The 15,164-nt window shown below is 48.2% G+C and overlaps 1 protein-coding gene and 1 long non-coding RNA gene across 2 annotated transcripts in view; one reads left to right on the top strand and one right to left on the bottom strand.

The window, feature by feature from the left end:
* The window catches only part of LOC138524918 (uncharacterized), a 239,521-nt gene extending 229,147 nt beyond the window's left edge, over positions 1-10,374 (bottom strand). The window contains exon 1 of the long non-coding RNA XR_011283343.1: positions 10,125-10,374. This is a non-coding gene — a long non-coding RNA (uncharacterized lncRNA). The remainder of the gene's footprint in view (positions 1-10,124) is intronic.
* A 117-nt stretch (positions 10,375-10,491) lies between these two features.
* Positions 10,492-15,164, top strand: part of SNTB2 (syntrophin beta 2) — a 471,741-nt gene continuing 467,068 nt past the window's right edge. Inside the window, exon 1 of the mRNA XM_069635541.1 lies at positions 10,492-11,124. Coding sequence (XP_069491642.1) covers positions 10,689-11,124 — 436 coding nt within the window. The 5' untranslated portion in view covers positions 10,492-10,688. The remainder of the gene's footprint in view (positions 11,125-15,164) is intronic.

Raw genomic sequence — 15,164 nt, 5'->3', positions numbered from 1 at the left:
ACAATACGACGAAGCCCCGACAACCAACAATGCTACCGCCGACCTAACATTCAGACTCAATGAAGAAGAAGTCATCGCTGATCTTCAACCGAACAGCATCACAGCAGAAACGCTGTGACTGATCAGCCCTGTTATCAACTTACTGGACTGCTTCAATGAAGAAGCAGCTGTCGCCGTTCTTCATCCTACCAACATCAATGCGGAAACACCACGACCGGACAACTACAAACCTGAACAACAAAACAAAATCACACCCAGAGAATCCACTGTAACTTAATAAACGCAAGGTCAATGTCCAAACATTCAACCGAAATATACGACCTATCAGAAGGAGGCATAGTCATCCTATTTGTAACTGAAACATGGCGTGACGACAACTACAAGATCACCCTCAACAACTGCCTGCCAGAAGATTTCAAATGCATCCAAGCAAACAGGAAATCCAAAAGAGGGGGGGGCGGACTAGCAATCATCCACAAGGAACAACTGGTCATCAAAATGAAGATCCACTAAACATCGATAAATGTGAATCCTTAATATTACGGCTTTACGGCTATCAGTAAACCCCAAAACTAACCTGAAATTCATACTGATATACAGACCACCAACTTACGATGCAACCTTCATAGACGCCTTGACGGAAGCAATCACCATCCTGGCCATCAAGTACAATCATCTGATCATCCTCGGAGATTTCAACATCTGGTTCGACGAAGAAACCACAACCACACAAAAATCCTTAACCGCCCAACTAGCAGCCATGAACCTACAACTAGTCAAAGGAGCAACACATTCAGCAGGGCACACACTTGACGCAATCTTCGCCACCAAGGATCTCATCACCACGGCACCCCGAATTCAAATACTCTGGAGCGACAACCTCATCATTCCATTCATAATCACAATGGCCACGCCAACAAAAAAGCAACAAGAAAAACCACTGATCATGATGAAAAGAAATTGGAGAACCATAAAAAACTCCAACCTAACCGAGCTCCTGGAACTCAGCAAATCACACGCAACAACCATACCATGGAAGAAGCTGACCTAGACAAAAAAGTTGCCCTACTCCATACCTGGATCGCAACAACTCTATACGACATCGCCAAAGAGAAACCCTTCACCCCATCACGTAAGAAAACAACAGCAAAATGGTTAACTCAGCGTCATGAAAAGAAAAAAAAACGAAAACTAGAATCTGAATGGAGGACCAACAATACCACTGCAAACAAACTGAAATTCCTGCAACAGATCTGCTCATTTAAAAAGGAAATACAAAAAGCGAAGAGGAAACACTACAACAACCAAATCTTCAGAGCACCAAACGCCCAAAAAGAACTCTTCAAAATCATAAACGAAATAATAAATCCACCGGGCTGCAACAACATGCCAATTCCATCAATGAAACTCTGCGATGACCTAGGAGACCACTTCAAAAACAAAATAACCTCCATCCAACACACCATACAAAACAGGCCAAGCGATCACACCTCAAACCCCACCGTCACCGACGAGGAACATCCAAACAAGCTACGAAGCTTCCCAGAAATATCAGCCGAGACTTTCATCAAACTGGTAAACCAAAGCAACAAATCTGGCTCTCCTGAAGACCCTTGCTCCCTGGACATATACAAAACAATTCTCAAACAAGGAACCCCCATGGAATACCACAGGAATCTCCTCAACCTCTCAATATCAACAAGTAACGTACCACAGGCCTTCAAATCAGCTTACATCAAGCCGCTACTCAAAGACACAGCAGGAAACGTACAGGACTTATCCAACTACAGACCCATTTCCAACATACCCTACATAGCCAAACTGCTAGAAACGTACGTCTACAAAACAACCCAAGAATTCATAGAAGAGCACTGCCTACTAGACCAGGCACAAGTTGGTTTCAGACCAATGAGAGGAACAGAATCAGCTCTCCTCTCAATATGGGATGACCTAAAAACGAACGCAGACTCGGACAACAGTACCGCCTTGATCTGTCCGCAGCTTTCGACACTGTCAACCAGGACATCCTCATAAAGAGACTAGAAGGACTAGGGATTACAGACACCGCCCTACTATGGATCAAATCCTTCCTAACAAACAGAACCGAAACAGTATGGCTGAAACCTTTTAAGTCCAAAACTAGAGACTCCACGTGCGGAGTACCACAAGGATCATCGTTCTCCCCGCTTCTATTCAGCATCTACATGTACCCATTAATGAAACTCATAAAAAAACATGGCCTCACATGCTACAACTACGCCGACGACACTCAAATAATCTTCACCATAGAAGAAAAGTCAACACTAGGGACTTGCCTTCGCGATATATTCAACTGGATGAACCTCAACCACCTCAAAATCAACCCAGGCAAAACAGAGATAATGAGTGTTTCAAAAAAGGGAGGAGACATCAGCTACATCCCCTGGCCAAGAGAGCTCGGCACCACACCAGCACCATCATCAACCGTAAAAAACCTAGGGGTCCTAATGGATAACAACCTCACTCTAGAGCCACAAGTAAACGCTCCACTCATGAAATGTTTCTTTCTCCTGAGAGCAGCAAAAAGGATCCTACCGTTCCTATCGTTCGCCAACAAAACACTTACCATAATCGCTCTGATCATGTCCAGAGTAGACTATGCCAATATCCTATACCTGGGCATGCCCGAACGACTTCCAAAAAAACTGCAACGCATACAAAATGCAGCAGCCAGACTCCTCCTCAAGCTACCCAGAAGAGAACACATCACATCTGCGCTAAAAATACTACACTGGCTACCATTGAGACAACGAATAAGGTTCAAGTCCATGTGCATCACGCACAAAGCAATACACAAACAAGGCGCAGAATTCCTAAGCAATAAACTATGCCTACATCAACCGACAAGAACACTGAGATCAAGCGCCGACATCCGCCTGGAACCAAAACCCTATAACAGAAGAAAACTCGGAGGATCCTCTTTCTCTCACCAGGCACCGAAATCCTGGAATGACCTACCTAAGAATATACAGAACACAACAACCCACCTAGCATTCAGGAAACTCCTAAAATCATGGCTCTTCACAGTGTAACCACAATAGCGACGCACTAGAATGCCCACACCATTAAACAATGATGAAAATAACACCAACCTCTGTCATTCCCAAAATGGAAAATCACTGAACCCAAAGAACGGACCCCACGACAGACCATACGATATCATGGGAAATAGCCACAAAAGGAGGTCACTAAAGAGTGATCACATACTCAGCCCAAGACAAATGCCCTTAAATGACTCACCCATTCCTCCCGGACGTACCATATCCAAATCGCCAGCAGACGCATCTAGATAGAAAGTTGTGAGAGAAGTGCACTACACCACCCGAGGAACCTAAGAAGGAGAATAGACACCCAACCCACATTAATCAATCCATCAGCATTAGAAAACCTACAGAGCTTGCCAGAATAGAACGGTGAGGAGCAATTAGAACACCTACAGAGTGCGTTAGAACAGCACAGGGAGCGCCTCACACAAACTAAAACCCTGCCAGGCGTAACCCCTTTGCCTACCCCGATGAGATTTGAGAGGATTGGCGAGCGCCACACTCGGACGGAGTTCTGAATGTTAACATCTGCAACTTCATAGAACCTACTAACAAAAAACTCAGCATTTCTGCAGATTTACCTCACTCAAAAATCTCACACAACCATCTCTCGCACAACAGCCTGCACGCACTTCACAACACTGCAACAATACATGAGCAACACCGACAGCACACGAGGACTGACATCGACCCAAGATTCGCACCAAAGCTCAGCACCCATTGTATACCGAGTTGAAGCTGCCAACAGAACACCACTCCTCTCACTATCCTACTCCCGCTTCACCTACTAACCCATCCCACCTTCTCGTTTGCAGATGCGCCAGAGTGCCTGGGGACCAACTCCGTTGGTGACGGTATGCGGTACAAATACCTTTAACATTTAACTATTCGAAAAAGTAATTTGGGTGTAACTGCATCATAACTATATTATTCCTGAAAATGAGTAAGTAACATAGTTTACTACCAATAGGGTCGGCTTACCTTGAATTACATACTGTCATTCTAAAAGTCTACTAAGGTAGTTTTACGCCCCTTGAATAACATACTGCCATTCTAAATGTGTAACACTAGGTTTTACTCACCTTGAACAGCATACTACTATTCTAAATAAGGTTTATAATTGGGTTTACATACCATAAGTATTGTGTTGGTTTTATAATTGTGTTTATGACTTATCCTTACCTTTCTAAAGTATTCTCTTTACCCATGTATATATAAAATAAACCATTATTTTTACAATACATCAGTGCATAAGTGTTTCTTTGGACCATATGTATGCTACAAATTCTTTGTACCTCTCTACAGCCCTCTCCCAGTCCCAAGATGAGCCTCGCTGCGCTGTCATTGCTACCACAATATCAGGGGGTACAGCCTTGGAGTTTCTGTATTGCTCAAGGTATAGTTTTTAAAGTCCCTCTGGGTGGACTTTAGAAAAACTGTCCTAACAGTGTGTATGCGAGGATTGTATGAGTATATGCGAATGCGAGGGGGTGTCTGTAAGTGCATGCATATGAATTAATGCAGTGTGAATGGTGTACATGGGTGTGAGTGTGCACAGGAGGACATTTGTGCAGGCTGCAAGGTAATGTTTTCTTACTGTGACATAACCTTTACTGGCATTATGGGGCAAGTACAACATGAGTGTTCTTATATGGGGGATTTTTGTAATGATTTGTTATTTTTATAGCGCTTTTGCCAAAACACTGTACAGAGAACATGTTTATATAAAATTATCACCCATCTGAATTTGGCATTCATTTATCGTCCTTAGAAGAATGAAAGGCTGAGTTGGCTGTGCCGGGATTTGAACCTGCGACCTGCAGACCACACTCAGATTGCCAACAACGAGCATTCAAGCATCTGAGCTATCATACCAGCAAGGGTATATTTTCTTACTTTGTCTTTTTTTTTTTTTTTAATTCGGTTTTATTGGTTTTAACACAAACAGAGAATAGAAAGAAACAATAAACTAAAGTACACATTGTATGATAGACCATTTGTAACATTCAATTGCATAACAAAGACAAGGGTCATTATATCATAACGAGATTTGGAACATAAGTCTAAGTTGCCATTTTGAGGTGTATTTACCTTAACTAAAGAACTGCATCCCCCTCTCCCCTCCTTGTTCTAGCACACATCCATGGAACATTATTGAAATGTGGGAACATCGAAAGCACAGTAGTCATATATCCTCTGTCTGGTCGCGCAGTGAGCACTCATTCTGAGAACTCTTCCATTGATGCTGATTGGATTTCCTTTTTCATCAGGACCCTTCAGGCTCCTGTGATTGGGATTCGTTGTTAAGTGTTTATCTTTAAAGTCCATCCATAGGGCCTCACATTGGGCAGCCTTGCCGTGTAGAGAGGCAGTTATGGTTTCCATGAAGTAGATTTTGTGGCTAAGGCGATCCATTCATTTTTTCCGGGCACCACTGCGGATTTCCATTTGATCACAAATAGCGCCCTGGCCACTAGTAGTAGGTGGGGGGGTCAAGCCCTTCACTCTGATCCAGTCATCTTCATCTCTTTCCAAGCCGAAAAGTACTAAGTAGGGGTCAGCGTCTCTTTGGATGCCTTCTATCTCTTTAATCCACCCCAGGACCTCACTCCAGAATACTTTAATGCGCGGGCAGGCCCACCACAAGTGCCAGTAGTTAGCTATTTCCTCCAACATGTTGGGTTCATTGTTTGGGACATTTTGGATAGCCTAAGGGGATCGTTTTGCCACCTGTGCAGGAGTTTGATGGCATGAAGCTTGTATTGACAGGATATAGACGTTTTGGAGGCCGCTCTACACATTATATCCCATTGATCGGGGTGTATTCCCTCCCTAAAGTCTTTTTCCCATCTCGACCTCAGGGGTTCCGTGGATCCGTCTCCCGAGGCTATTAGTTCCTGGTACATTACTGATATAAGACCTTTCATCTCGGCTTTAGAGTCTAAGATTTTCTCGAATGGGGTCAGGTCTCTGTTCAATTTGTCTTTCCACTCTGCCTTCGTTAGGACCCCTTTCAGTTGGATGTACTGGAACGTGGATAGGGTGCCTACACCCAATCCTTTAGTCAATTCTGGTAGAGTGATGAATGAGTCTTTCCTCTGCAGCTGTCCCACTCTCTCCAAGCCCGCCTCATACCACGATTGGAACCTACCCACGCCTGGGATATGACTGTTTATGCCGGGCGACCATAAGTGACTGAGTGGGGACGGTAGGCTTTTTTTAACTGGCATTAAGCCACAGCCAACAGGAGCATGTTTTATGTGGGGGATACGGCAGCCATTAGCACAGCCAGCATGAACATGTTTTGTTATAGTATCATTACTGGGATCATGGCCAAAGCAAACAGGAGTATTTTCTTATGTGGGAATACTGGTATATATAGGTGCACCAGAAGGGACATGTTGGGGCACAATCGGTATGAAATTATTATTTTTTTTTACACTTGCAGAATATTGGCATACAGTAGGCGAAGGCATTATGAAAAATGTGTTTGAAAACGCTCCTGGCTTCTAATGGATTTTTGTATTTCTTACCCTGCAAAACCGATTCTAAACTCTGTGGCTTTTTACCTAATGTATCACAGAAAGTGTACAGAATAATTCACAATTGTAAACCCTTACTTAAAAATATGTCTAGGGGGGGCTGCCGCCCTCCGAACCCACCTTGGTTGGTCCGCTCTCCCTCGCTACCTCCTGTTGTATTGGGGTCTAGTTGTTGGGCAACGTGAGCACCGTGACTGTGTCATGACGCTCACATGCTCCTTTAATAAAAGGGGCTCTGCTGGCGCTGCGAGGGCAGAGCAGCAGAGCCCCAGGAAGTGGCAACTCGTGTCTGTGTTTTTCGTGTGTGTGGGCCGGCCACGTGGACGTGGCCTATTGTGGACCGCGGCCCGAGTGATCTCGGAGCCGCGGCTGTGGAAATTGGGGTTGACAACCCCCACTGTGAGTCTAGTGCCCAGGGACACCATGCGCTGTAGGGTGCTCCCCTACGCGAGGTTCGCCGGCTGCTACCCGGCTCGCCTCCCGTGTCGGGTGATGCCGACACCATCAGTGGGCTGCCCTGGAAACTGGAGGCAGCCCACAACACTAGTGACGAGGTCGCGCCTGCCGCTTGGTGTTTGTGGCGGGCGGGAGAGAGGACCCGCGCACACGGCCGCAGTCGGCGGCCGTGTGAAAGAGCCGGCATGGTCCGCTAAGACTGGCCCTGCGTGCCGCGGCATCGGCTGCATGTGGAAGGAGCGGTGGGTGGTCCTGGTGCCCACGCGCCCCCCCGTGTCTCTGGGAGACTCCGGCGCCTGTCCCCTGGCCCGGCGGTGCGCTGCACTAAGGCGCAGGTGAGGTGGGGAGGAGCGAAGAGGCCGTGTGTGCGGTCATATTCAGCAGCCGGGGCCCCTGGATGCACATCTGTCAGTGGGCGCCCGGTGCCGAGGACTTTCACCCCCATCCTTGAAAAGGGGAGTTTTCATCTGCGGCGCAGGCCGCCGAACAACTGGTTGCCGGTGGGACGGCGTGTCGATGCCCCGACACAGAACAAAGGAGGTGGGCGGGGCCTGTGGGGCTCGTGCCGAGTGAGGTCACCGTGTGGGCCTGGGGAGGCAGACACGGTCATGCAGCCGCCTGCGTTTGAAGCGGCAGCCAGGGGGCCGGCAGCCCATGGTTGGAGGGGCTGCTGAAAAGGACTTAATATATTAAATCTCACCGGGGTGATACGGACTCAGACCACGGTGCAGCCGGAAGGGGGCATGCCCTCCACTCGGGAGGACTGCCTTACCAAGGAAAAGGCGCAGGCCATCTCTCTGTCTCTCGTTTTGAGGGAGGGAAGCAGACCCCCTCACCTAGGCCGCCACAGGGAAGAGCCTGGTTACGCCAAACAGGGAGGCCCATCAACGGCCGGGCCCGAGAAAGAAAATACACCTTGGTTACCAGAAGGGGCCTCAAGATTCACAAGGCGGCCCAGCAAAAAGGAAAATTGGGCAGTACTTCCTCCTGCTGCTCGGAGCAGTGGTAAACCCGAGGATTGCGGCTCCACTTGGAGTGCTTGTGCGCCCCGGGCAGGAAGAACGGCGAGCGCCTATCAGCACTGGTGACTGCATTTGGCACTCCCAGCGGCTGCCGGCATGTCGGACGACGAGGGAGTATGTCAGGGTCAGCTGGCACCAATACCCCATTTCGATGTTCTGGGGGCGCCTGCAAGCCTGGGGTCCCGGTGGGCGGCCTGGGTGGAGAACCTGGAGCTATACTTCGCTGCAATGGAGATCAAGGATGCAGCCAAGCGCCCAACGCTCCTGTACTCTGCCGGATTGGCTGTTCAGAGGTTATTTAAGACACTAAGGCCAGCGGATGAGTCCTACGGCGCTGCCATCACGGCCCTAAACGGGTACTTCCGACCCATGGTCAACCGGGATTACGAACGATTCAGAATGAGGTGTGCCAGGCAGGAAGAAGGGGAGAGCCTCGATGCATTTCACGGCAAGTTGCGTGGCATTGCACTGTCCTGCGATCTGGGAAACTTTGAGGAAGACGAGGTCAGAGCGCAGATCATCTACGGCTGCAGCTCCACCAAACTGCGCAAGCAGGTTCTGAGGGACCCAGCGCTGACCCTCGATCGAATACTGGAGCTTGGCCGGGCCCAGGAACTGGTGGAGGTGCAGGCCTCGGCCATGGACTCCTCTAGAAACCACCTAATGATGGAAGTCCCCACGCCGCGAGTGAAGGTTGAGGAGGTGGCGGCTGTCGGCAGGTGGCCAGGAGGAAGAGTGATGGAGACTGGCCAAATAGAGACCCCAATGCCACAATATGTCATCAGTGTGGGTGGGATCTGCCCCACCCGCAGGACTGCCCGGCGATGGGACAAATCTGTGGAAGGTGCGGGAAAGGAGACCCTTTCGCATGAGTGTGTCTCGCTCCAGCCTCAGCCGGCATGGCGGGGGCATCAGGGGGGAGTGAGGGGAAGGGGAGAAGGACCCCTAAGGTGGCGGCGGTCCAGGTGGCGGAGAGTCCCCGAGAAGCACTGTATGATATCGGGGAAGAGTACGAAGAGAATATATTCTTCTTGTCCTGCAGTTTGACCCCGGGATTTTCTGAGTGGGAGGACCCCGTTATGGGGCCCCATGGTGTGGGGACTGGAACACACCCGCTTTGTTTTGCGGTGTCAAAAATGTGTGGCTCGGAGTAGCGGTTAGGTGGTGCGTGGACTGGAATGCACCAAATGTTTGAGGTGGGTTTTTGTTTGATTCGTTTGGTTATAATAAAGAAGGGATGTTGTATGGGGGTCTAGTTGTTGGGCAACGTGAGCGCCGTGACTGTCATGACGCTCACGTGCTCCTTTAATAAAAGGGGCTCTGGTGGCGCTACGAAGGCAGAGCAGCAGAGGCCCAGGAAGTGGCAACTCGTGTCTGTGTTTTTCTTGTGTGTGGGCCGGCCACGTGGACATGGCCTATTGTGGACCGCGGCCCGAGTGATCTTGGAGCCGCGGCTGTGGAAATTGGGGTTGACAACCCCCACTGTGAGTCTAGCGCCCGGGGGCACCGGGCGCTGTAGGGTGCTCCCCTACGCGAGGTTTGCCGGCTGCTACCCGGCTCGCCTCCCGTGTCGGGTGATCCCGACACCATTGGTGGGCTGTCCCGGAGACAGCCCACAACACCTCCTACAGATTCGGCCTGTGGCCGAACAAGACCAGTTCTCTCTTTGGGGTCCCTTTAGGGTGAGCCCTACTAAATTAGCTCCAGGCCCCACTTGTTAAACAATCCTTGCTACGCCTCTGGTGAGTCGGGGGGAGATGCATCTAATGGGCCAAACAAAGGCACAATATGTATTCCGTCTTTTGGGCTCGGGTGGGATCAACAGCACAATAGGTTTAATGACCTCACGCACCACCAGCTTTCAAAACTGCCACCCAGCCCTCTCCCTCAACCCAAATTGGGTGGCTGCCTCCACCCCGTTTATAGGTGTGCGACACTTCTATTTTTAAAACTTGTTTTTGGGAAAAAATTATCTTTGCTGGTGGCTGGATGTAAATAAGATTCATTTGCACACCACTTACCTTAATGTTTTAATGTAGGGTTCAATGCATTGATTGCTCACAGCACCGAATCCCTGTAGCCTTGTGGACGTCGCCCACATTTTCGTTTTAAAAAGTTGACAGGTACGTGACAAGAGAACTTTATCTTGCTGACAGTTTTGATCTGTCAGTGGTATGTGAGCCGAGGGGAGAGCTTTGCCTTTCTAGACCATCCTCTAGGCGGGACTCCATGGGCTCACAACACTCTCGCGTTTGAGTGTGCAGTCCTACCTCTGATTCGATGCCAATTTAGTCCTTTCTCTGTGTTAATGAAGACCAACATCCCGACCGTCATGAATAATGCTCACCAGGATGCAGCGGGTAGCCTTAGACTAGTAGCTAAAAAGAAGTGGGCAGACCCGGAAGAATTCCGAATGCGACTACTGGAGTGTCGGGATGGGGCCGCCCATTCATGAATAATGCGGGCAGGGGGCGTGACTGCAGGTTTCCGCGTGTGGCTACAGCTATACTGAAGCAGCCCTGCGGGACCTGCTGGCGTGGGGCGGAACGCAGGGCTCTGGCGGGAGCTAGCTCTTGATCCGGACCATGGCTGTCTGGACTCGGGCTTCCAAGCAGGGTCCCCTGGAGCTGCTCCTGCGGGAGCGATGGGTGCGGGTGCTTGCAGACCTCACTGGGGACAGCCTGGCACTTTCCTCCGAGCCTGTCTCTGACGGTCAGGTGCTGCCCAACGGGACGGACGTCGGCCCTGGAAGCCCCGGCGGATCCGATAGCACCCCAGTTCGCACAGTTCGTGTGCTGAAGCAGGAGGCGGGCGGACTAGGCATCAGCATCAAAGGCGGGCGTGAGAACCGCATGCCTATCCTCATCTCCAAAATCTTTCCCGGGCTTGCAGCTGAGCAGAGCCGTGCCTTGCGCGTGGGCGACGCCATCCTGTCTGTCAACAGCTGTGACCTGCGCGAGGCCACCCACGACCAGGCCGTGCAGGCGCTCAAGAGGGCGGGGAAAGAGGTGACCCTGGAAGGTAAGCGGGTATGTCAAGTAGTTTTAGTAGGGGCGGGGAGAAACTGGCCTTAGAGAAGCTGGGGTGGGAGGGGGCGGGGATAGTTAAGTTTAGGGGCGGGCCATGGGGTGAAGTGCCTAACGGGTGAGGGCAAAAAGAGATTTTAAGTTGAGCAAGGGTAAGAGAGATTCTAGTGGTAGGCAAGGGGTACTTTTATTTTCTGTCATGATTGTGTGCCATAGGGTCCGTTTTTATAAATCCTTTTTTTTATTGGCATTTGTATTAATAACAAGCACCCTCCCTTCTCTCCGCTGTGCATACATTAATTAATAAGCTGTGGAACAGGCCAATAATATCCATCAAAAAATGTTTTCGGATTGCCCGTGGTGAGAAGTAGCAGACTCGGGCATAAAAAGTAAAAAAAAACACAAAGTGGTAGTACTGCTACTAGTAGGTTCAACCCCACTGCTTCCTCAGAGGGAACATTATTTTTTTTTAAATTATATTTGGGAGCCTTTCTACTTAAACTCAAGGAATATATCCCAAAGTTAGTTGCCCATGATATTGTCAAGGAAGAAAAACCACACATACACAGAGGGGGCTGTTTCATAAAATATGCTTAAATGTATTTTGACAAAATATGAAATTTCCTTAAACACTTGCACGTAAAACACATTACTAGACTGTAAAAGAAAACATATATAGGTGTCATAGACTAAATAATATCCAACAAAATTCACAAACTGTCAGCAATTCCCAATGTACAAAGTATTGGAGGACAGTAGGCTACGTTTTAATCGTCATGCAGAAAGTTCAACACCAAGTTCCAGTCTTTTGTGAATATGGCGTGTTGGCCCTGTATGGAGTACGAAATCCATTCTGAGGCCACACAATTCCAAACCTTCGAAAACCATTTATGTGAGGTGGTTCTTTAGTTTTTCACTTTTGGGCAATCGCAAACAAGTCTGCCAGCTGTAGTATAACAAATGCCTTTGACAGTTGTTTGGGCTTTGTCTAAAATGTTGTTCCAGTACACCCAGAAGACAGGATCTAGGTACATGCAAAATAAACATTTGTACCATGCATTTATTAACCTCTTCCAAGTATTTTTCCTGCGTTGACAACTCACCATATGTTTCCAATCACCCACTCCTCCACACTCCCTCCAACACTTGTCTGAAATGGAGGGTTTCATTCTCTTTAGGCGAGCCGGTGTAAAATGCCATTGCACCAATAACTTATATCAAAATGTCCTTTTTGGATTGACCTTTCTAAATCTAGGTATAGCTTTCCATAATACCTCCCAATCTTCTTCCGGTACTTCCTCCCCCATTGTCAAATGCCATTGTGCTTTACAGCTCAATGAAAGTCTCAGGGGTGTGTCCACCAACAATTTGTGTATATTAGAAATGAGGGCTTTATTCCCTGGGTTAGATGTCACATATTTTTCATAGGGTGTATGTTCTCTCACCGCCACCTTGTGAACTGGTGGGGCCAGGATCCAATGCCTAACTTGACAGTATTGAAACCGACTAGTTTCCTGAATACCGAAATCCTGCTTGCATAGGATCATTCCCCTGAAACATATCTCTAAGCCTCTCACATTGCGCATGTTTCCATTCTGTGAATGCATTGGGTTCAAGACCTAGGGTAAATTGTGGATTCAAAAATATGGGGATAAAGGGGAAAGGAAAAGTCGTCAATTGGCATTATTTAACTGCTGTATCCCAGACATCTACCAATCACGCTCGCATGCATATTCGGGGATCGGGTCTTGTTTAGGCAACCACATTTTATCCCCTAGTGGTGACCTCCCCTACCACACTCTCCATCTGTACCCACCTTTTCCCTATGTCGCGAGCGCACCAATCTTTGAGAACACTGATTTGAGCTGCCTGGTAATATATAAATCCTTTGACTCCCACGTACAGTCTATCACAATTGGATCTCTGTCTCTCTCCCCTCTCTCCCCTTTTGTGGAGCATGTTTCTGAGTTTCTCGGCAAAATGGCACTTGGTTCCTCGGTGCTAACGACCTTCACCAGTTTTGCATCTACCTCGCCTGCTAGCACCATAATAGCTAGGAATGTACCGAATAGCATGGCCGAAGCTGAATAGTTGTGATCCCATGTTTTTTTTCTCTTTATTTTAATTATTCAATCAACATCTCCTTATTTAATGTACACAATCCAGAATGCGACGGATAAAAAAAAAAGCAGGGACCATATCAACAGAAGGATATTGCATATGGGAAATCAGTGTGCTTAAAGTGGAAGGCTTTATTAATGCAAAGTGCTGGGATGCAATCAACAAAATAAATACTGCATTTACACCTGACATTGCATTTATTGCACTAATTTTTTGTCGTGGGTGTGAAAGGGACTTGTACTCTTCCTTCCATCTCGCACAGAAACATTGTTTGCCTGCTCATGCAGGACACATATTGAGGATACATGTGAGTTAAGTGGACATCTCCCTACAATAAGAGGGAACTCCATTCCCATATGTCAAACACGGAAGAGGTATCTTCCCACAGAAGCAGATGGGGTTGGGTCAGGGGTAATCTCACATAGGAAGCTCTGACATTTGACCAATCTTATCAAACCCTATAAGCTCCAAGAAAGCACTTGCCTGTTGGACATTTGCTCAAAATTCACCAACTTTCAATTAACGTCCACTTACCTTGACAACTTCCCACCACACTAGAGGGTGGAAGGTACCATAACGTTTTCTTCTGTCTCACTCTTCATCCCCATACCCCCCGTCCCACAGCACCAGCAAATACAGTGCTTACTCACTGCCTCGCTCACATGTTTCCTCTTGGGACAGGCTGGCCTATAATGTTCAAGAAGAGGTTTGGGAGATCCTCTACCGAGCACAAACACAGCCAAATAACCTGTTCTTTGGAAAGGTGCCCACTTGGGAGGGTCTACAACCGCATTTTAGCTCACTATACCTGTCACGGAGAAGACAGATCCTTTTGCATATTTCTGGTCCCACCCACTTGGGCAGTCCAGCACCGAAATACTAGGCAATTCTCCTCTAAACAAGAGTACCAACAGCAACCCCAGACAGGTGTTTCAGTCTAGTCCGGCCTCATCATTGAGGTGAAGCTGTGCCTCTCTAAGCACCGCGCCTATAATGTTGTTTGAGAGATTTCCCAAGAAGAAAATTATCCCAGGAGGCTATTCTGTTGGGAAATATTGACGGCATCTTGTGCTGCCTGACATGTTACTTACTCATCCCCAGCCCTTGTTGATGTGGAACAGGCAGCCCACCTGGTGGGGAGTCTTCTGATTTCCAAACATCCTCCCAATTTTACCACTAGAGCATAGCTTTTTGGCTGTCCCATACAGAGTCCTCACACCTATCTTTCTCTGCTTCCTCTAACAGATTGGTCCATTGCCACAGTTATGTCTATTGTGATGTTGAGACTGGACTATGCCACCTCGCTGTACCTAGGAACTACGGCATACCAACTAAACAAACTCCAAAGAGCTCAAAACGCTGCTGCAAAACTGTTCCTTGCCCTGGGTCAAAGAGACCACATCTCACCAGCTCTCCGAACCCTCCACTGGCTCCCAGTCATATGAAGGGCCGCCTTCAAGACACTATGCATCACTCACCGAGCAGTGGACGAGACTGGCCCATTGTACCTACAAGAAAAGATAAAACCCTACCTCCCATCTCGCACCCTAAGATCAAGCCCTGTCCTCCTTCTAGTGATTCCAACCTCTAACTCTGTCAGGATCGGAGGATCCGCCTTCTCAAGCTTTGCCCCAACTATGTGGAACTCACTCCCCCCACATGTTCGACACACCCAAGACTGTATGACGTTCCGCAAAACTCTAAAAACATGGCTTTCTGTAATGCCGACCACGACCATCTGAGGCGATTGAGCCCTTGCAACCCGATGACTAATGCTCCATGAGATCTCGAGCAATGACGCCACTGAATACGCTTAAGTCACTATCAAGCAAACGCACACTTGAAATCCGGAATAGCAAACTTCTTAGATCATAACTCCACCCAAACACTCACCTCCCGTATCACTATGCTTAC

The sequence above is a fragment of the Ambystoma mexicanum genome, chromosome 1q (genome assembly GCF_040938575.1).
Source record: "Ambystoma mexicanum isolate Mex_15411 chromosome 1q, UKY_AmexF1_1, whole genome shotgun sequence".
Taxonomy (NCBI): domain Eukaryota; kingdom Metazoa; phylum Chordata; class Amphibia; order Caudata; family Ambystomatidae; genus Ambystoma; species Ambystoma mexicanum.
This window is presented reverse-complemented; position numbering and strand designations above follow the sequence as displayed.